We start from the raw sequence: 23685 nt of genomic DNA, 5'->3' as shown, positions 1-23685 counted from the left end.
GGCTGAGAGTCTATAGATTATAATCAGTGAGTCTCCTATTGGCAGACCTGGAGGCTGCACATATGCCAGGGTCCAAGCAGTGGTCTCTGATTATTTGTCTACTGACTTCTTTCTGGAAGTAGGGCAACTGGACTGTGGTGGGTTAAACGTGGTTATGAGGAAATAGGGAGGAGTTGGTTCTGGTTTCTAGGGTCAGGGCCTGAGCATCTGGATGAATGGAGAAGACCTGGGGAGAAGTTGATGTAGAGAAAAGCGTTAGCCTTGAGCATGTGACTGCTGAGATGTCCTTGAATTTCTCCATGGACCTGCCTCTTGCATTCCCAACTCCAATGTTGGAAGATCTTCAGTTTAGAATTCCTTGTCCACAAGGTTGTCAGTGATATCATAGGTTGTACCAGGAGTTGTGGACATGTTTAGTTGACTAGTTTCTCTTGCTGACTTATTTCATGCAGAGTGGCAGGAGCTGACCTCAGGGCATCCAGCAGGCCTGCATTCTTTAGCTTCAGATATAGACAGTGGCCCCTGTGTCCTCTCCGCCCCAGGAGGAAATCTGTCATATTGGAGAGCTTCGGGATGTTAGCTGGCTTTGAATTCAGAGAAACACCAGTGTGTTTGTCAGCCTTCTGTTGTGATAACAAGACTCTTGAGATAGTCAACTTATAAACAAAAAAGTTCATTTTGGCTCACAATTTTGCGGGTTTCAGTCCGTAGTCATTTGGTCAGTCACTTTTGCTTTGAGCCTGTACTGAGGCAGCCCGTGATGGTGGGAGTGCGTGACATAGCAAAACTTCTCACCTTGTGGCCAGGGGGCAAAAGAGAGCAAGGAGGGGGCCAGACTCCCACCATCTCCTTCAGGGTCACAGCTGCTGACCTAAAGACCTCTCTCTGGGCCCCTCCTCTTAAGTGTCATCCATCCACCAAGAGCACCACCGGAGTACCAAGCCTTTAAGACACTCCTGGGTCTTTGGAGGACATGCATGATCCAAACTGTAGCAGCCAGTAATGTTCTTTCTCAAACCCTTGATTTTTGAAACAATTATTTTTCTCATTTGCTTAAGAAACACCTATTCCCTTTCCAAAAATCAAGTGATTTTCTTTCTGTTGTTCTGAAAGCGTTGAGGACACAAAGCCAAGTCAATCAGCTGCAAAGCCTGATGCTCCAGAGGGCCTCGGCCAGCCGCAGGGAGTGGTGAGGGAAGTGACAGATGCTCATGAAGGGAATACCCAGCACTGTCATCATAAATTGTGTGACTGCAAGTGCCTAAGGTGTAATAATTACATTTTGTTGCACTGGTGAATACTTCTCCACAAAGACAGATGGATATGGTCTTGTTTACTATAAGTAAATCAGACAAAAGGCTTGTTGAGAAACAACTGTGACCTAATTAATAGCTTTGTTTATGTGTTGGCTCTCCAAAGGGATTTACTCAGTTTTGGTTCATTAGGCGCCATTAATGTGTTAGGCTTAGAATTCTATTTTATAAAGACGTTCTCTCAATTTTAACTTTATTAAACATGGTGTTGTTGTTTTGACAGCTAATTTAATCTTCCTCATTTGCTCAGTTGCTACAAAACAATGGAGCAAGACAGACACATTAGAAAGTCTCTTTCCCCTAATACTCAACTCTAGCTCTATACTGAAGAAAGCCTCTTCTCTGTAGTTTTCAGGATTAGCTGATCACTTGAGATCTTTTTTTTTTTTTTTCATCCAATAGCATAGCTTTTCTCTCTAGTCCCTGTACACCCCAGATCTCTGGATTCTCCCAGCTTTTACCGTAGCCTGTACTCTGTGTCATCATTGTTGGCAATCAAGGAATTCTTGGGGAGTGAATTATGGACAAACAAAACCGAAGTTTAGGAACTCAGATCGTAGGCCTGGGGATGTAGCTCAGTGGTACAGCACTTGTGTGGCTGACACCAGGCCAAGGAAAGGAAGCTGAGAAGCGGGTTGGCTGGTTGGTTGTATCTCCCTGCTCATAGACCATCTTACAATCTTTACCTCTCTGAACTCAAATCTCCTTAGTCATTTTCCAGACAAAACAAACCTAGTAACTATAGTAACATACCCAGCTGGTAAAGTATAACAGCACAAAGCTAATTCAAGTTTTATTTTAATTCTATTCTTCACCTTCATGGAACTTTTATTTGATAAGCCTACATGACCATAGTCAGAACATTTCAGAAGAAAAAAATGCTCTTTCAAAAATATGCTGAGAGATTGAAGTGTTTAGGTGGAAAAATCACTATCAAGGTAGAAAATACAAATTCTGAGAGAAAAAATTTGAGTGAGGGGTACACGGGACAGCAGAAGCTTGGAGGAATGACAGGTAGGTCACCATGACCTCATGGCCACCTCCCCCGGTAAGCATCGTTTACTTATTTAAAAAATAGGGAAAAGAGTTAGAGTGACATTTGTCACATGTCACAGAGACGAGTCACATGTGCCCTTGTGCAATGAGGAAGCCAACCTCCAACGCTGGATACTGTTCATTTGCCCCTTGGTCACTGGCAGCCCAGAGCAGATCTCTACAGCTCTGTCATTCCTTCCCTACTCTGCCCCTGAATGGGGTCCCCTTCCTTGCCTGTTGCCAAATTGAAAGCCTTTCTGTTTCTTTCCCCTTGTGACAGCCCAATACCATGATGGCATCTTGGCCATCAAAGAGGATTAAATCATTTGGCAATGAGTCCATCTAATTTTTATATCTAGGACAGCTACTGGGCTCTGCAGATTTGCAGGCCTGATAACCACATCTTCACTGAGCTTATGTAACTGACTGACTCACTCTATATAATGTATTTTTCCTTAACCTACTAGAGAGCAGTGAGCAGTTTGAGGTTGGCATTCCTGGAGAGATCCTGGGGCCAAGGGATGCTGAGGGATGGCTGGCGCATCAATGTCAGTGTGCCATGGGGTTTACAGTTTACTTGGGTACAGGAAGGGTAGGGACCAGCAGATTTCAGGAGCCTTTTCTTATAGATAAAAAGGATATTAAGGTTTTTTAATGAAAATTTTGCTTTTCTGCACAGAATGAAAATTCAGAGTTTCTTGCATTTATTCTAAAAGATCTATCAGCCTCTGATGAAATCAGTAAATAGAAAGGCTAAGTGGGTAACATTCTATTCCTGGCATTGCATCCCAACTTGAGTTTTTACACTGACTGACTGTCCCTCATCGCTCCTTTTCCGATATTTAATGGAAATCACTTTCCAGCCCTCACATCTATTCTGTCTGTTCCTTCCTGTCCTCCCTTCTTGCCCATAGCCATCAAGCCTGTAATGTGTGCATCCCCTGCTGTGTCTCATCCCAGTGTCAGCTGGTTCTTCCCAGTCTGCGCACCCTTAGATAGCCACCTAATCGTGCTCCGCATTTCATTTCATGTGCTTTTGTCTGTCACTCCCTATACATCCAGTGCCTGGTACTTGACACATACAATGCTGGGCCCTGGCGATGCAACAGTGAACCAGAGAGACTGTGCACACTGCTTCTTGCCATTGAGGATGTGACAGAAGGGGAGAGGTGTACTTCCAGACCCCTAGCCCACATTTTTGTGTCTGAGTGACTGCTGTCCTCCTACTCCTCCCATTTTTGCGTGTGCAGGTCTGTTTAGCTTTCCAGCCCAGTTTGCTCTTCCCTCTTCTGAGGCTCTTCCTCAGAACCTCTGGCCTGGGTGACATCTTTGCTGCTTAAACTCCTGCTTGTCTTGCTTTTTTTCTTGCATTAGAGTCACATAAGTATTTTTGCCCCTCTTTGAGTATAGACACCGTAAAGGCAGGGCTGGGACTTACCTCTCTGCCTCTTCCACAGCATCTCGCATAGCGACACAAACGTAGTACGTGTGTATTAAGTGTGTGCCAGAGAAATTCAGGAATTAATGAAAGATCACTGAAGTCTTCCTCTCATGTATTTTGGCCTTGTGTTACTTGCTCTTCATTAATCCTGAGAGTTTAAGAAAGTTGGCTTTCTTCTCCTGTGACTGTACACCAGGCACACATGAGTAATTTGAGTCGTGAGTGTAATGAAATTGTGCTGGAAAGCCGGGAGCAGTGGCAACACCTGTAATCCGAGCTACTCGGGAGGCTGAGGTAGGAGGGTCACAAGTTGAAGACCAGCCTAGGAGATTTAGCAAGATCCTGTCTCAAAATAAAATAGAAATGGTTGGGGGTATAGTTTAGTGGTAGAGCACTAGCATGTGTGAGGCTCTTAAGTTCAATCCCCTGTGTTGCAAAAATATAAAATAAATGAAATTGCCTTGACAAGTGTACAGAGGACAGATTTATGTTTACAGGCATATTTTCTTAAATTAAAAAAATTAATATCCAAATGAAAAGATATTTTAGAAAATTAAATATTTTAAATTTTCTTAATGTTATTTTACTTCTGCCAGCCAGTTTGCTAACAGTGTCTTAGGGTTCACATGGAGGAGAAAAGAGGTTCAGACCTGAGCTCGAGGGCCAGTTCTGCCACCTGCATGTGTGGCCAGGGACAAGTTGTCCATTTGGATGGACAGATAGAAAGAAGGAAAGGAATGATTTCTCTTCTTTATCTAATCTATTTGGAGAGTTAACAGCAATGACTTTAAATTCAGTGACTGTTCAACTCGGGCATTTTTATTTTCCTTTTCAAGTTCAAAAGCTGCTGTTTTTTTCCCTTCACCTTATTGTAACCCCATTCTTTGCTACTTTGTATTTACGTCTAGGGCATCCCCTTGCTCAAGCCTAACTTAGCATCTGTTTAGGGTATAGTCACTTGGTTCATTTTAAGACACCGTTTCGTTTGCTTGTTTGTTTTGTTGGAATGCTAAGGATCAAACTGAGCCACACCTCCATCCCTTTATTTTGTTTTAGTTTCTATCAAATAGTACTAAAGAAGCTGGTTTAATTTTACATTTTCGAAGTGTTACCTTACAAAAGTTAAAATTCAAGGTCTAGGGCTGGGGGTTTAGGACAGTGGTAAAACATGCTTAGCATGTACAGATGCCCTGGATTTAATCTCTTGCACATACACACACACTCTACACACATGCTCCAATAAATTATCGAGCCTTATGACAAAGTACCACAAGCATTGTAACAAATTATCTGTCACCCCCCAAATTTAGAACTTCCAACAAAAGTGTACAATCATTAAATTATTGATACTTACAAGGCACAAACTATCTTGGCCAAAATGATCTGTCACTTCAATTGTTGATCCTCTTGCTCGGGCTGTGTCTTTTTAAGATCATGATCGGTTCTGAGAACTCCTGCAATAAGTGGCATTTGTCTGTTTTCAGACTCTACGAGAAAGTAGAAAGATTTGCCATTGTCTGAGTTTGAATAAGGTGGACAGAGACAAAATAGTAGAAGTACCTTCTTCCCATTAAAATTATGTGTGGTTTTTATAGTCGGAGTCCTCACCCTCCACCACCTCCAAAGTGGCGATTTTTTCAAGTTTCCTTATTGCTTTTGCAGAATAGAAGGCTCATCATTTTGTAAAGTAATTTGATGCATTTATTTACTTAGGCTTTAGTATGGAAGAGACCTGTATTTTAAAGTTGCATTTTTTTTCCTTCTTCCACGTCAGGAGGATTGGTTGTGCACTGTAATGCTATGCTTAAGTAAAATTATACATTCGGGGCATCTAAATTGGCATGCCAAATTATAGGACACTTTAATTATTATGTGGATGTGACAGATTCAGTTATTCCTGAACTCCTTTGAGAAAGCTGCCCTTAGCAGTGATTCACAGTAGTAAACAAAAGATTAACAGGAAAATGCCCTTTATGAGACTTAATAAATGTTTCCGATTAAATACCATGGGCCAGAATTAACTGCACTATCTCGATGTGGAAAAACAACCTGTGTCCTGCTTAGAGTTGCAGCATATTCTTTTAAGATGAATTTATTCTAAAAACAGCCCAAATGAAGAACTAAGTACCACTTAACATCAGAACAGCTTTCCTAGGTACGTCATTTGGGCCAATTGTCTCAGACTCTTTCTTCTCTCTGAAGCCATTAAGCAAAGCCACTAATAAGTAGAAATGCAGAGTTAAGAGGCCCTTCCTCTCCCTTTCAATTTCCAGTGGACATATTAATGAGCAATAAAACGGCTAAAAGGCAGGCAGCTAAAGAAAGAGAGAGAAGGAGGCAAGGAAAGGTAATTGTGAAAACAGATATTCAGGCCCTTAGCAGTGGGGATTGGGCTGCCCCTGTATGCTATGAGGGCCATGATCACTGAAATTGGGAGTTTAGTTTCTTAATTGCCTCTTTAGTCTTATCCAAAGAGAAAATTGGATTTCTAGAGATTTCTTCTGTGTACAGCAATTATGCTAAAGCTGCTTAGGTAGCGGCTCTCTTGGCCAGTGTTTCACTCCCAGAATAATAAAGGACAACCAGAGGCAATGCCAGGACGCATCCGAACTTCGCCAGCAGGCGCTGAGCCCCTTTTCCCAGACAACACTGGGGACCCTACTTTTGCTCAGATTCTGTCAGGCCAGATGGCGAATTCATTTGCTGTCATGTCGCTGTCATTTGGTTTGTCTGACGTCATTCTACGTTTTTAGTAAATTAAGTTTGATTTTCTTGAATCAAGGTTTCCCAGCTCTGAATGCACGTGTAAATACCCTGCAAAGCTCTGAGTCTGAGAGCTTTAAAAGCACTAATAACAACTACCTCAGATGCCCTTGGCAAAATATAAAATGCCACAGGACTGCTGAGTGTCCATAATAATAGCCTAGAATTTTCATTTTCTTCCTTCCCTATAACATTATAATAATAAAAGGTCAGGTTGGGCCTTTGTTTGCTTCGAAAAACAGGGTAATCAAACCATTTAAATACCCTCTAGGCCTACCACCCAAATAGCATCTCTGTATTCTCCCTCTCTTGCCCCTTTCCGAAATATTGTCTGAGTTATAATATGTTGCTGCAAAACATTGTGTTTCAATGGGCTTCTTTCTGCTGATTACCAGGTTTTGGATTCAGGAAGACTGAAAGAATATGATGAGCCATATATTTTGCTGCAGAATAAAGAGAGCCTATTTTACAAGATGGTACAGCAGCTGGGCAAGGGGGAAGCCGCTGCCCTCACCGAAATAGCAAAACAGGTGAGCACGCGCCAAGGAGCTGTAATTAAAGTTTGTCTCACTTGTTCACTCCTCACAATTTGGCACCTTGGGTCTGGAAACAAGCACTTTGTGCCCTTTTGAATTACAAGCCTTCAGAGACAAAGCTTCAGCATGTCCCGAGTTGAAGTCAGGTCTGCGAGGACTTGGCAGAAGCAAGTGGGAGGAGAAAGGTGTACACGCGTGGACACACACACAAACACACACACTCACACACGCACGCTCAAGCTGGTGCGCCTCACTGGGAGACTGGTTTTAGACTGGACTTTACCCGTTTAGACTCTGCGGGGTTCAGATTCTCATACAAGAGTGGACTCCTTATGCAGCCCTCCTTGCTTTTCCTCCTCTTGATGCTTAGCATATTTGAGATGCGAGCAAACACTGTCAGCGTGCAGCCAGGAGATCTGAGAGTTTGAGGAGAAAATATGGAATTCTGTGTATTTATTCTAGAAAGATCTACCAGGGAAGCATATAGACTGCTCTCATTCTTCATTTTATAATTTGTGAAGAAAACTCCTACTGTCATTTTCTTCCTAGCTTTCTCCCTCAACCTTTGTTGTTCAGGATTAAATTCAGAGAGCCCTTTTGTATTTCCTCGACCTTCTAGAAGATAGAATTGTCATCAGGACAAACCAAGACTGTATCATACCTTGAAGCTCTCGTCTAAATAGTGCTTGAAGGTTTACAAAGCATTTGAAGACATTCAGGTCCCACGATACCTTTCCACCATAGGGATGCAGGATTATCTCCTTCTGTAGATGGGATAACTGCAGTTTGGTTTAAGGGACTCAGCCAGTATCATGCAGCCACTCATAATTCTTTCTCCTGCTTTTGTATGGTGGGTCTAATAATTGTTAGCTTGTGTGGAGGGAAGAAAGCCAGGTGTTCTTCACCATGGTGTGCACGGCTTCAGGTGGAATGAGCTCCCACCTATACACGGTGAGGCTCCCATTGTAGGTACTTATCTCTAGACACTGTGCTGTGGGTGTGCATTTCTTTCTTCATTGTTTCCTGTATTTCCCAGATTTTCAGCACCACAGGTAGAATAAAAACTGCTTGTTTTTGTGTACTATTTTAAATCTGTATAGAAAAACACAGAGTAAAAAACCACATTCCAGTATCTAATGGTTCTGTGTGAACAGTTTATTCAAAATCTAGCCTAGATTCTCCTCTGTCACTGTTTCATCTCATTCCTTTTTAGAAACTCAGTATTTCTTTGAATCCTGTTTCCATCTTCAGAACTGTGCAATACCTGCAATACAAAGTATTGTGCTGGGTCCTAACAAACATGTTAAGTGTGCCCTTAATCATTGACTACATAAACCAGAGAGAAGAGCAGAGATACTTGGTTCATATGTGGAGCCATGGTGATGATGATGATGATTAGACTTTGCCACTTACTGGATGTCATGCACTGTGCTATGATATAGGTCCTCTTATCATTATGCCTGTTCCAAGGACCAGAGCTTAGAGAGGGAAGGAAATTTCCCAGGGCCACATAACTAGTGAATAATTGGTAGAGTTCGGGCTCAGACCTGGGCTTAGAGGTGATAGTGTCCATGCTCTGACCTTCTCATGGGGACTTACACCATATGCACAAGGGGGAAGCTGGAGTTGGAGCACTGTATTTTCATTTGCCAGAGTGTCTCCAAGTCCAGGCTTCCCTTAAAAGTCCCGGTCAGTCATTGGGATTCCCTGTACAATCACAAAACAGCCAGGAGCTACCTAACTTTTTGTTTCTTTAACACCTTGGGTATTTCAAATCAAAAAGATGTATCTGCTCACTCCACAACCTATGCGTCAGGATTCCCCTCCCTTTCTATGCCCTGGTGAGAATTGAACCCAGGGCCTTGTGCATGCTAGGCAAGTGCTCTACCACTGAGCCACATCCCCATCCCCACAAAGTCCCCCTTTTAAAAATGTTGTTATGGGGCCAGGGATTTAGCTCAGTGGTTCGACTGCTGCCTTGCAAGCACAAGGTCCCGAGTTTGATCCCTGGTACCAAAAAAAAAAATGTTGTTATGGGCTGTGTATATAGACCAGGGGTACAGTACTTGCTTGGCATCTGAGAAACTCTGGGTTTGATCCTTAGCTGAATGCACATGCGAGCACATGGCACACACACACACACACACACACGCATGTGTTATCATTATATTATCAAGGTGTTGAATAATGAGTGGTAAATCACAGAAATTTGGGTGGATCTAGATCACATACACTAATACAGTTCAACATTCTTTTTTTAAAGATGAAGAAACTAAGGCCCCAAGGAGTAAGTGGCCCAGAGTTATCCTAGTTTGTTGTAGAGACAGAACTAGAAATCTTTTCTTTCAATCAGCATTTTAATTCTAGCACTGCATACATACAAGCAGTAGATCACAGAATTCGCTTGTGTCCAGTTGAAGAATATGAATGGCAACGTGTATTTGTGTAGTGCTTTATGATTTACTTTACATAATTCTTGCATATATGCTTGTACTTGACCCTTACAGCAGTTCTTGCTTTGTCCCATGTGGCTGTGAGGTTGCTGGGCCAGGAGTCCTCGTGGGGCCACAGAGAGGGTCAGTGGCGAGCAGAGGCTGGGTATGTTGCTGGGCAAAGCTGATGCACTGCCTGGGTATGTGTTCTGCGAGGAGTTTGAAAGCATTGCTCCTTGTTTCATTTGGTGTCCAAGTCAGGCCAGTCAGTCGCTGAGGCTAGCACAGTTTCAGGGCATCATTCTTGGATTTCAGGCCTGCTTAACCATGAGCTCAAGCTACTTCTACAGAAAGACAGAGGGAAAGACAGATCTTGATTCCCATCCAAGGTGCATACGTTCTTGACATTCTTTCCGCACACACTTGGTCCTCTTAGGAGAACAAGCTGTCAGATTGTCAGCCTTTTCATTGTACGAGATCAAATATCAGTGCATCATTCAGAACTATAACACCATGCGGATTAGTCTAAGTCAACAAGCTTTTCACTGCCCCAGATTAGAATTCATTCATTTGAAAAGAAAACTCAGCGTCTGGGAAAAGGTACTTCCAAGTCACGTATTCTTGACCACGTAGTTGCTTTTCTGAAAATGTTGATACAGGCAAGCTGAATCACTCTTCAATTGACCTTTAGAGATGGTGTGTAAAAAAGGGGCCAGGGATTTAGCTCAGTGGTTTTGCCGCCTGCTGTGCAAGCACAAGGACCCAAGTTCAATCCCTGGTACCTCCCCCCCCCCCCAAAAAAAAGTAGACAAAGTACTTTTCCGATACATAAAGCTGAAGGCTGCCATCACAGACTAGGGGACTTGAACTTCAGAAATGGATTTTCCCACTGTTCTCGAGAGGCTGAGTCCGAGCTGGAGATGCCAGCAGAATCAGGGTCCTCTGAGGTCTCTCTGTGCAGCTTGTGGGTGGCCCTGGGTCTTGACATGGTCTTTCCTCCTTTGTAGTGTGCCCCTTCTTTCAGAGAAGGACCAGGCCCTACTCTGAAGACATCATTTTAGCTTAGTCATCTCTACCAGGACCCAGTACAGTCACTTTCTGAGGTGCTGGAGGTTAGGACTTTAGCATAAGATTTGCAGGGGAGGGTTTTGCTGTGCAGTTCAGCCACAAAAGAGGATAAGCACTCTTAGCCCATTCTCTTTCCTGGTGCAGCAGCCCTCCTTAGGTTTTCAGAATTCCTTTGTTCCCCTTGTGTAATGGAGGTGCTGCTTTATCAATCTGTGAAATCACCAGATACAGCCCGAAGGTTATGAAACCCTAACAGCCTGGATTCTGGGAACCTGAACCTGTTTGAATAGGTGAAGAGGCACTGAGCCAGCAGTGGCCTTAGATATGAGTCAGCCCAGGCCCTGCGCCTCAGGGTCCTCATCTGCAGTGCAGCACAGAGGCACATGGGTGCAGGTGTCAGATAAGATGGCACGAGTGTAAGTACTTCAGAGAATATAAAGCAGTTTGCAGATACAAAAATACTTCTTCCTATTGATGATAGAAGTGTGATCCTCTTTTTAGAAGGCATAGACCACACCCTTACCTCCTGATCATAACAAAAAGGAGTGCCTAAAGCTCATTGCAGTAGCTTTAGAGACTCTAAGTAAAAATTATTTTTAATAATCATAATCAGCTTAACAGATGATGCAAGCTACTGCTACAATTATTATAGTTTTTAAAAAATTTTGTAAGTATAAAGTAAGTCACTCTCCCACTGCTACCTCCTGTCCTGCAGATCTTCCCCTGAACATAGCCCTGGACCCATACTCTGCAGTTTTAGTGACATATTGTGTATCAAACAAGAACATGTACATATATACAGCCTTACTGCTCTTAAGCATAGCTGGTAGTTCCCTCCCTTTTTCTTGTGGTGTTGGGCATCGAACCCAGGGCATTATGCATGCTAGGCAAATGCTCTACCACTGAGCTACATCCCCTGCTCTCCCGTGGTTTAGTCATTTAATATTATATCTTCAGTTATATTAATACTTAAAGTTACCTCATTCTTTTTAATGGCTACCTAATATTTACACTTTCTCTATATTCCCATTTTTCCCCCAATTATTAGCCACCCCCAAAAAGAATGCTTTCTCAGATTCATTAGTTCTTATATTTTGTTTTATAGCTGATCAGGTTCTGCTCTCTCTTGATTCTTTCCTTTGATTTATTTTGTTATTGCTTCTTCTTGAATGCATTTGTTTACATTGTCTTGTTTGTTAATATAAATACTTTAAGGCAGTGAATTTTCCTATGAATGGCACTTTAGCGGTATCTTACAGATTTACATAATGCTTTCATCAAAGTTCATTTTTTTATATGTACATTTTGCAGTTTGGGTTTTGATTTCCTCTTTGGCCTGGAAATTTGTTAAGATGGTAGTTTAAAAACTTAGTAAAAGAGATTTGTTTTATGTTTCATGACAGCTTTACTGTCATTGTTTTGTAATCAATCTTTTCTGAACCATTTCTACTCATTTGAAATCATACTTTTTATGTGTTAGTGTACAGCCAATTTCTCTGAATTTCCTCTGCACATTAAAAAGATGGAACATTGCCTGTTTAAAGTATATTGCTTAATGATTCTTAATTTGCCTACCTCATTAATTATAAGATAGAGGTCTTCACTGCCCTTATATATTAGTCCATTTGCTGTGCCTTATGTTTGGAAAGGTGAATTACTCTCATACTCTACATGTCTCTCCTTGTAGCTTCTGTCATTTTTGCTTTTAAAACTTTGGCACTATCATTTTCAGTCAACAGATACACATGACTTGGGTTTTCACAATGAATTATATTTTCTATCATTTTAAAGAGCTTTTCTGGGACTCATTTAATGCTTTTGGCTCTGACTTACTCTATGTCTGAAATACATGTTGATGGCTCTCTAATTTAAATTTCCTAGTTGTAAAACTCATGTGTCACCCTTTCTTTTGCTCACTATGTTGAAATCTGTGCTCCGAGGTCTCAGCATTGTTGATTCATATGGAGGAACACAGAGCCATGTGAAACATAACTTGACCATTTTTTGGATTCTTAAAGGGTTCTTCCTTTATTTTGAAATTTAGTAGCTTTTCCCAGGATATTACTCTATTCCTCTTTGAACCTTAGATTGAAACCTTTTCTTGTTGTTTCTAGAAATACACTGAAATTATATCTTTGAATTTAAAAAGTTTGATAGGCATTGTCCTCTTTATAATTATTTGTCATGCATCACATGTCCTTTGTCTCTTTTCTCCTGAATCCTTTTTAATTTTGGGTTATTTTGCTTGCTCACTCACTCCTGTCCCCCTGTCTCCCACTGTTGTTTTCAGGAGAGCTCATCAGTAGAACAGTCATTTCTTTGAGATTTTCATTTGTCTCTTCCATCTCACTTTTTGGGATCTGTCACCTTAGTTTCAAAATCTTCTATTGCTTTTTGGTTTTTGGACTCATATCTCTCATATGTTCACGTTGGTTGTTCTGCTGCATTTTCTTTAAATGCTTTTCCAGCCATCTTTTCTTAATTTTCATCAGCTTGGGGATTACATATTCTTCATTTGTCATGTGCTTGTCTTGTTCCTTTTCTCACTTTTTGTTCTTATTTTTCCACATCATTTATTACTCCTTTTATTAGTACTATTCCTACTTCTTATCTTTTTTTTTTTTTAGTACCGGGGATTGAACTCAGGTCCTTCCGCTTTGTGCAGCAGGTGGCGAAACCACTGAGCTAAATCCCCAGCCCCCTGCTTCTTATCTTTGAATAAGATGATTTTTTCCTGGGTGCAGGGTAGCTAGGGTTAGGACACTGTTTGGGCTAAAGTGGTTTCTTCTGGCTTAAATTAACATCGATTCTCCTTTGTAGGGAGCAGCAGGAGGAGGAGCGGGGATCACAGGCACTTAATGCTGCTTGCATTCAGAACCCTTCATTTCCCCGAGGTGCTAGTGTGTGAACTTGAGCAGCCATGTCCCTACAGGGATCCCTTTGGCCCACCTCAGAGTTCCCCTGTAACTGGCAAAGTGTCCCTTTCTGTGTTTGCTGAGTTCCATTCCCATTCATGTCCACTGTCTGGGGCCTCACTGAATCCATGACACACGGCAACCTTTCCAGATATTTGACCATCAGAGACTTCAGATGATTACCGATTTCATCAAAGACTGAGCTTATGTTTTACTTTTCGGTATCTTCAATTTTAAGGTGATTTTTTAAAAGATAAGAGACATTTCGTTATCTTAAAAGCAGAAGTACAAACTAATACTCATTAACTTTGACAATAATGTACAAAGTGTGATTAAAAAACATGGTGGATGTTACAATTGTTTTTTCATTCATTACAGCAAAAGATGCATTGCCATTAATCACCCTCAAAATATTCCCCCTCACTTCAAACACATGTCTACCACCCTATTTGCTACTCTCTGAAGCAGTCTGGAAGTCCTTTTCATGAGAGACTGTAGTTGTGCTATTGTGGATGTCTTAAATTGATTCAAACCATTTATTTTTCATGGTCTTTTTTACTTTGGGGAAGATGCAGTAATTGTACAGTGCCAGATCTGGTGAATAAGGTGGACAAGGACACACTGCAATGTTTTTATGAGTCTGTTTTTCTGTAGGATGGCACTCATAACAGCATTCACCGTATTTTTGATCACACCTCATAAGGATACTTACAGAAGACTTCCAGAACTGCTTCATAAAGTGGCAAGAACGATGGGATAACTGTGTTCAAAGCAAAGGGTCGTACTTTGAGGAGGACTGGCAATGTATCTGTTACTGTAATAAATTTTGTAATGTAAGCATTGACTGTATATTTTGATCATACCTCATATGTACCAGTTACACCAGAGTTAGACCTGCTGTATGGATGAGGGGCTTAAAGCCTGAGAGTTACTATAACAGTCTTGAGCCAGAATCCCAGACATGGAATCCTGTCTTACACTCGCCATGTAAATAAAGCCCCAGTGTTTCTCCTGTGTCCACAAAGGGGACCCTTTGTTGCTCTGTTGCTTTCATTAAGCTCTGATTCCATTACAGTGGCTTTATGGATGAGCTAGCATTTATACATTAAACTTAGTCTTAGCCTACATTAGAGGAACTCTTAACCAAACCAGAGAGGAGAGGAAGAGCAACAAGACATTGAACATTCACTGGACTTCTGCTGTCTGCAGGCTTAAACTTCTATGGCGTTATCTCCTTCAATCTTCACAGGGCAAAAGGTCCTAAGTAATGTCTCAAAGTCACCAACAGGGCAGTGTTGGTACTCCAGCCTTGGTAACCTCTCCACCAGGCCTTTCTGTCCCCTGGGTTACCATACTCATTCAGTTAACAGTCTCAACTCCGAGTCTGGGTTCTGTAAAAATGAGAAGATCCACAAGGGAACTCACAGATGTTTTGTTTTCATCTTTCAAGCTGGGTAATACTGCTAGTTTCCACGGACTAAGGAGCATTCATAAACACACCCAACACTTAACTCAGCATGTTTTCTACTAGCAGTTTGTGGCTGTTAATTATTTCCTATGAGATAAGTCATTGCTATCTCATTTACGGATGAGGCAGGCAGCATGGAGAGAGGTTAAGGGATTTTTCCAGAGTCAGCAATAAGTCCCGGGAGGGAAAGCTGAGGCTGGGGCTCTTCATCCCAGGCTAAGCCTGTGACTCGAGGACCCTGCTGAAGACTTTCGGCATCCTGGCTCCCTTCATCACCTGCACTGTAGAAACTGATGCTGTATCTCACCTGTGCCATTATCCAGCCTGTGTAATGCTAAACATGGTAGCAGATGAGAAAAGAGAAGTGAAATTAAGGATATTTTACTACGGAAGTTGTTTTTCCACAAAACATTTCAGACCAGGAAGCTGCAAACATTTTAGTGAAGAATTACTAATAACATTTTCTTGATAAAATTTACATAGAGAAGGGTTTTAGGGAAGGAACAGGCTTATTTGGAAATGACTTTCAAGCAGTAGAAAGTGAATTGAATTTCCGTTTGTTCTTTTGGCTGCTTTTACTTTCAAGAGGAAATAACCTTTTTGGAATATATAAATATATAGCCACACAAAATACAGCTACCTTTAAAAAGTAAGCAGGAAGAGAGGACATGAAATTTGCCCCCCACCAATATCTTATTTTGAAAATCTTGCATTACAATAGAAATGGTCTCACTTTTCATTCAGTAGGGTTCAAGGACTATCAGAGAATTTCTTATTTTTCTTTAGTGACATTTTAATATATTGAATTTTAAACATAGTAACACTTTTGCAGGAGCAAGTATGTAAGCAACAAAAGAAAAAGTACACTTAATATGTAGGTAGGTGTCACAGCACACTTCCGTTTTGTATGTGAAGTCCATTATCTCCAGTGATAACTTTGTTGACAGCACCCACAAATATATTTGGAGTCAGGTTTTATACAGTGTATGCAGAATCGTGTGACTAAGAGTCCCAGCTCATGACATGTGTCAGCCTCAGATAGATGGTACATTTTCTGTTTTAAAGACTCAAACAAAACTTTTCACATTCTTCTTTGGAAAAAAAAAATTACATTTGAAGTCTTTTTCACCCAAACACATTTGGAGATAAGAGCTCACAAGTCTTGACATTATTTCATTTTGTTATGCGCATCTGTCAAGGAACCGAGATATGATACAGCTACTAAAAACTGATGATTGTGGAACAGAGAAACTTGACAGCATTTCATTTCCTTTATGTTCTGATTACACATTTATCAGAAAACCTGTATCTCTTCTAGTTCAGCTAGAAATTGGTAGAATTCAGGAACTCAAAGGCTTGGCAAAGGCCTGTCCTTTTATTTGGTATCATCTTACATTTTAGAGAAGTTGCTTGGCTGGGTCATTGTTAAAGGTTTTGCTTCTCTTTTCATTATTGTGGCCCACAATATCCACAGATCACATTTCTATGGGTCCTATGACTGCTTTGCCACACAAATTAAACGCTGGGATAGTTCATACTATCCGAAGCATTTCAATGCTTGTCAGTCAGAGTTTATAAAATATAGGGATTACAACCTGATATTAACATCCAAATCTATTGTGCTCATTTTATGTGCGAAAATGAGAAACCCTCGTGCAGACGCTAGATTTCCCAGCCTCTTTGTCACTCTGTTTTTAATTTATCTTCAGGTTTTGAGTCAGTGAAATGATTTTGCTTATCAGTTTAATGAAGCGATAAAACATATCTGTGAATCAGAATGATCAGAACTAAAGTGGATCTACAGGTGGTTTGGCATTCAGCCGAGCCCAGCTAAGGGTTTTAGTGGGCCAATTCTCCATAGAATATATACATGCCTGTTCTTTAACTGTGCCTCAGTGAATGCTAAGATTTGCTTCACATGAAGAAGTGGACATAGGAACACATTGCTTTAGAGAAGAGGATGTGAAAACTTTAGAATGTATTCCTTTTAGCTTTTTTTTTTTTTTTTTAAACAGGTGTACTTCAAAAGAAATTATCCGGGCATTGCTCACACTGGCTCTGTGGTTATGAACACTTCCAATGGACAGCCCTCAGCCTTAACAATTTTTGAGACAGCACTGTGATTCTACCAAGATGTCAAGTCAATATGTTCCAAAGACTTTTTCCATAGTTTTTGCACTATATAAGCTACATTGTACTTTTTCTTCAAACTCTAGCAAAAAAAATGTACACATGCAAGATGTCCGTGTATTTGGATTGCCCCCAACTTCATCCAATAATTTCAAGCTTTAAGAAAGTGTTTTTTTATTTCAATATTATAATTAAAAATCCAAATCAGAGGTGCAGGCCACCAGTAAAAACAGCCTACCAGGTTTGGTGCCTTATCAGACTCCAGAGCCAAATCCCATTCATTGTGTGAGGAATAGAGCAAAGTTGTCACCAGTTGGTTGTTTTTGTTTTTGTTTCCTGTTGACCTCAAATTATCTGTTAGTTTCCAGGGATATCAGAGATTCTGTTTACTTGAAGACTGTGTGAAGGTTGTCATTTTCTCACCACTTTAACATAACTAGGATCTACTGTGTCCCCAAAGGCTGCTAATTAAAACAGTGCAGATAAAACTTAGAAAATATATATATGGACATTGTAGTAGGGAGAATCTGCCCCCCGAAAAGACCTATGGTTAAAGTATAGAAGGAAAATGTTGTATGCTCTAATAAGAAAGAGAAAATAATGTTTTTTTCAAAATGGGATCCCTTCTAGGGAGTTTGATAACAAAGGACGCATGTAGGGACAGCCTCATCTTTAGAGCTGCCTGAGTTGGACACGGAACTGTGTTTTGGTTCCAGACTCAGAATGGTGATACTTTCCAAAAAGGCCAAACATATGAGTATAACACTTAAAACATGTATTATTTTGATTTGGATTTCTGGTTTACAGAAGGTAAACCCTGTATTGACTATAATCTTTTTTGGTTTAGCTTTTCTTGAAGTCCTTCTAAAATTGCATGCATAGACTCTCCTGAGTTGGTGAGAAAAAGTGAAAATCGTAGCACTCATTGACTGTAATTATGCAGTACTTTCTCAGGATGCGTCCAGAGGCTTCACTTTGATGAGCCTGTCCAGATCAGTTTACTTCTGACCACTAATAGAGTTTCTTTAGGTCATTCTGGTTAGTGAATCAACAAACCACAACACTTCCTAAAGCCAACAATAATTCATTTGACCCATTGGCCTTTACTTTTTCTTGATGGTGACACCTATGAGGTGTTGAGTTCAAGTTACTGAATGTTCACTATCGCAGTTTAAGGTGGACTTGACCTCTCAGAATAAGTTGAAACCACCATCAAGTTGCATATATTACTACACACACAGGTGTGTATATATGAGCTATACTTAAATGCCTGTAGATAAGGTGGTTTGATTCATTAACAGAACACCTGTTTTGTAAAATGAAGCATAAAAAAGCACACATAGCAAATCACCAAAATACATTAAGTGAAGTGGCTGTTTGGGTCCTTGTATTTGGAAATCGGTGATTAATGTTTAGTCCAATAAATCATGCACACTAAATTGTTTATTAATAGTCATGGTTTAGTATTTCAGAAGACTGAAATGACAATGATGATAATGAGGTCTGTTTAAACACTAGAAATGTTTTAAATGTATATATGTTTATTTGGTCTGTAGAGATCAAAGGCAGTCATATAAATATGTTTCTGTTTCATTTCTGTTTTAATGTCATCACAGGATTTTTAATGAAACAAAATTCAATTGAAATAAATGACGGTTTTCATCTCCATTCAGAGATCTGTGTTTTTGTTCTTAGAGGGATTACTGACTCATGTCCTTGCTGATGAAAGCCACTAGGTTTTCCTGAGATCAAAAAAAAAAAAATCTTCTGTTATCCGTTGGTTCTCTTGGGTACTTACGTGTATCAAATGTTCTAAGCAGATGTGTGGGTTGCATACAGACTGAAAAGTGTCTGTTGAAAGGGTCCAGTCACTCCCTTTCTTAGAAAAGAGAGTATATTGGCTTATGCCCAAGGCTCAAACAGGTATTAAATAGTTGAGGTTTTGTTTTTTAACTTGATTTTTTCCTAAGCTAACAAGAAGCCTCCATGGCCGCTCCATTTAAAACACTACAGAATATTGGTTCCCAAAATGTGGTGCATGGGCCACCAGCATCACAAAGGAACTTACTACAAATGCATATTCTTTCGCCTCACCCAGATCTGTTGAATCAGGAACCTGTAATCTGTTTTCACAAGCCCTACGGTTGATTCTGGTGTAGACTGTAGTCAGAACCAGTGCCATGGAACATAAAGAACACCTAAGGAAAAAACAGAAAGTCCAGTTAGAGAAATAGACAAGGGACTTGAATAAATGCTTCACAAAAGAGAATATCCAAATGGTCAGTAACGAAAAACATTCATTCTTGTTGGTTACTGGGGAAATGCAGGTTGACACAAGGAGAGACCACTAAACACCCACCAGAATGATTAAAATGAGAGATTGAGCACACCATCAAGTGCCCATGAAGTAATGGGAACACTCACACATTGCTGTGTATCTGACAATGTTTACTGAAGAAAAAAAAAAACTAGAAAACAGCCTGACAGCATTTGCACAAACTGCACACTCTGCTAAATTGTTCTCCAAATATGTACACCTGCGCACCTAGAGTCAAGGTTGTTCCTAGAAACAATTCCTAAGAGCTCAGACTGAAAATGATTGAAATGCTCATCAACAGCAGAAGGAAAATGAGGTAGTAGAATACATCAAGGAAAGCATCAGAGGTGTATTTCACAAACATTGTTCCAAGAAGTGTGAAGCCCCCAAATTTGTGATTCCATCTATACAAAGTTCAAAAACAGTTATAACTACAGGCAGAACAGTACTTTAACTTCAGAAGATGGAAAGTATAGGTAACTGGGAGAAGTAGAAGGGAATCTTCTAAGGTGCTTAAAATGTCCTTGGGTACTCAGAGACAAGCAGGAGGATTGCAAGTTCTAGTCCCACTTGGGCAACTCAGCAACTTAGACTCCATCTCAAAAAAGGATGAGGATGTAGCTTAATGGCAAAGGCCCTGCATTCAGTCCCCCACTACCACAAAAAACTTGGTGTTTTCATTTTGCCTGGATGGCTACATAAATATTCATTAAACTTCATATGTTCTCTTCACTTTTATATATCATACTTGACAATTGAGCTTAAAGATGTTCATGACATTATTTTTCTTTAGAATCTCAAATTCAGCAACTCAGTCTTCTCAAAGTGAATGCTTTGCATCTGGAAAACTATTTCTACTGAGTTCTTAGGATACTGTTCCAAGGTTATCTTGTGTGTGGCCCATAGCAAAAGAAGCATTTGAAGCTCTTGGTACATGAGAAGCCAACACTATGTTTTCTCTAACCAATTAATAAAATAAATCTCTCCTCTCAAATTCCAGGATAAGTACAAGAATAAAAAACTATAGCATTTAAACTAAGGTTGAAGTGGATTAAAGATCTAAATATTAAGACAGAAACACTAAACTTGCTGGAAGATAAGTTGAACTCTTGAAGACATTGGCATAGGAAAAGACTTTATGAACAAAACCTCAGTAGCATGAGAACTAGAACAAAGAATTAGCAACTGGGATCTCATTAAAAAGCTTCTGCACTGCAAGAGAAACAACCAGCAGAGCTAAGAGACAACCTACAATGTGGGAAAAAATTTTTAGCAGCTGTACCTTAGACAAAGGACTACTATCTAGAATATATAAAGAACTGAAAAAAATCAGACACCCCAAATTTAAAGACCTAATTCAAAAATGGGCATCTGAAATGAACAGACATTTCTGAGACAAAGAAATAAAAGCAGGAAATAAATACATAAAAAAAATATTCAAATCACCGGTCATTTGAGAGATGCAGATGAAAACAACACTGAGATTTCACCTCACCCCAGACAGAATGGCTGCTACTAAGAAATCAACCAATAACAAATGCTGGTGGGGGTGTGGGGAGAAAGGAACCCTTCTCCATTGTTGGTGGGAGTGCAGACTGGTGCAACCACTGTGGAAATCAGTGTGGAGATACCTCAAAGAACTAGGGCTAGAAGTCCCATTTGACCCAGCTATTCTGCTGGGTATCTTCCTCAAAGAATTAAAAGAATCATAGCACAGCAATATATGTGCACCTATGTTTATAGCAGCACAGTTTGTAATAGCTAAAGCTTGGAAACAGCCCAAGTACCCATCAACTGGAAACTGGATAAAGAAGATGTGGGTATTTTTAATAAAATGGAGTACTACTCAGCCATAAAGAAAAAGAAACTAGAGACATTTATAGCTAAATGGATACACATTGAGGCCATCCTCTTAATTGAAATAAATAGGACACACATGTAAATACCGAATAGTTTCTCTAGTGTGAGAAACTGAAAGTGTAATTAAGGATTAAAAGGATTAAAAGAATAATCAATAATTTGAAATAGAAAGATAAGGTCCAAAAGTGTACGGGTGGTGGGAGGGGAAGGGGAAAGGGAAGAAGGGAAAGGAAAAATTATGAGAAAAGAAAAAAATGGAAACAAAGTCTGTGTAAATAGGGAAGGGTGAAGGGGGTGAAGGACACACAGATAATGGGGGAAAAATAACGAAGATACATCATGTACAGGTACAAGCACCCAATGATAAATGTAAATGTACTGTATACCTAAAGTGTACCAATAAAAGAATTTAAGGAAAAAAAATTATAGCATTTGGGGGAAGTATTTTTATAATGACTTTGTCACAGTATAACTGATATAGAAAAGTTGTATATACAGTCTGCAAAAAAAATGTATACAGGAAAAGAAAAACTATAAATATTTTAATACTAAATTTATTGAGATAGCATGAGATTAATGCAAGTTACCTTTGGCCTCTACAATTACAAGAGGTGCTCAAAGTGGAGGCCAGTAGCTTCCAGACATTTATTAGTATGGCGAACTGCTGCTTGGGTGACCTTGGTCACTGAGATTGCTGCACATGCATTTTCAATTTCTTCTCCAAGGACCAGCAATGTGGTGGGTTTTCTATGATATCCAACATCCTTTAGGGTCCCCTATGTGAGGGTAACATCATCTGTTGAAAAAAAAATCTCATTCTATTTTTCTTTTCCTGAAGTGTGTATACATTTTTTTGGTGCACTCTGTATTTAATGTGGACAACTTGATGAATTCAGAGATAATTATATGCACATCCCTAAAACCATGACCACAATCTATACCCTAAATGTATCATCACCTCCAAAAGTTTCGACCTGCTGTCTTTTTTTACTTTCCATTAGTAAGATGAGTATATACATAAAAGTCAGTGTCATGGCAAATCTTGGTAAGTCTGTCATGCTAAGTTTGGCAAGTTTACTAACTTATCAACTGATTAACTTGTCCCTATGTAAACCAGTGTCAGCCCATGTTTTTGTTTAGAAGATTTGATTGGAGGGCTATTAGGAGGCTCTCTTCTCAAATCCAAGTATTTGTTTCAAATCTGAGATTAATTATGTTCAGAATTTTATGCCTTGAAGTATGTTACATTTAGTACCTGAATGTGTAAGTCACTTTCCACAACCGATTCTGTTTGAGAATGCGTTTAAGATTAACCTTTACCTAGAAGACTGACATTCTCCATGCCACACCTCAAAAACCTTAATTTGTAATTCCACTAATGTGAGTCACATTAGAATGGGTGAACTTGTATTTTACTAAAAGGAAAGAAAGAAAGCTTCCACTTGGAATGAAGAAAACTAAGAAAGGTCAACAATTAAAGCCCATCCCAGGAGCTATGTCTGTAGTCAACCTGGTTTAGTAACCAAATGATCTAAAATGTTCAAGTGTGTCAATAAAAGGAAATTGTATCCTACTGCATAAATAGCAGTTATGAGTTTTGTTCTTTTTCAAATACCAATTGAAATAGAAATAGCTATATAGACATCGAAAATAGAAATAGCTTTTCTTAAGAATTACAGTAAATTCATAGATTGATTTCCTCAAAATATGGGCATGCTAACCTTTATTGAGTTGAGGTTTTAATTCAGAAGGAAACCACATTCATACACTGAATCCTTCTTTACACCATTTTGTTTTGGGATTTAGAAGTAAATGCTATAAGTATGCAAGTAACCAGTAGTTCTCAAAAATCCTGAGTACTTATTGGAAGCTCTTTTGTTCCATGTTGCATTTTTATTCCCTATGATACAGATTGTGCAACGGAGTTTAGTGTTCAGGATACTTATGGGGGTCCTGGGGTGCCCTTGGGATCAACATTTGTAGAATCAAGGAAGAAGCAGGATTGGGCAGAAGGAGAAACAGCAGGAATGTTACCCAGATAATCTTAGCCAATCCATGAGAAGCTATGGAGCGAAAATGCTGCACAGGTTGTCCTACTATTGCTGATGAAGAGATGATCCACTGGAGAAACATCCTCACTGTAGCTAAGTTAGTTAAAAATTACTATAAGGCGGTTAGACAAAGCTGGGCCCTCAGCATAGGAAAACAATTGAGGCACATTCACTGGTTAGGATTATAAAAAGAAAAAAGGTACTACTTTCCCTAGAGATGAATAGCAGTGATTAATATTCTCAATCAATATTAATCTCTGTAACCCATTTCCTTTCTGGAAATTCCTTGTACATGATTTATTTTCCCATTTGATCCCCATTTAATCAATTACCTGGGTGACTATACTTGTAATCTT

General features: G+C 39.8%; 1 protein-coding gene across 11 annotated transcripts in view; it reads left to right on the top strand.

The window, feature by feature from the left end:
- Positions 1-18769, top strand: part of Abcc4 (ATP binding cassette subfamily C member 4 (PEL blood group)) — a 251526-nt gene extending 232757 nt beyond the window's left edge. For all 11 annotated transcript variants that reach the window (XM_087193012.1, XM_004870822.4, XM_004870823.3 and 8 more), the window contains 2 exons: positions 6948-7082; positions 16987-18769. In XM_087193012.1, coding sequence (XP_087049138.1) covers positions 6948-7082; positions 16987-17094 — 243 coding nt within the window. In that variant the 3' untranslated portion in view covers positions 17095-18769. The remainder of the gene's footprint in view (positions 1-6947; positions 7083-16986) is intronic.
- Positions 18770-23685: the final 4916 nt, after the last annotated feature.

The sequence above is a fragment of the Heterocephalus glaber genome, unplaced genomic scaffold (assembly GCF_053883595.1).
Source record: "Heterocephalus glaber isolate CG9 unplaced genomic scaffold, H.glaber_assembly_v1.0 deba00001577, whole genome shotgun sequence".
NCBI classification, from domain to species: domain Eukaryota; kingdom Metazoa; phylum Chordata; class Mammalia; order Rodentia; family Bathyergidae; genus Heterocephalus; species Heterocephalus glaber.
Note: the sequence above shows the minus strand (reverse complement) of the source record. Positions and strands in the feature narration are given on the sequence as shown.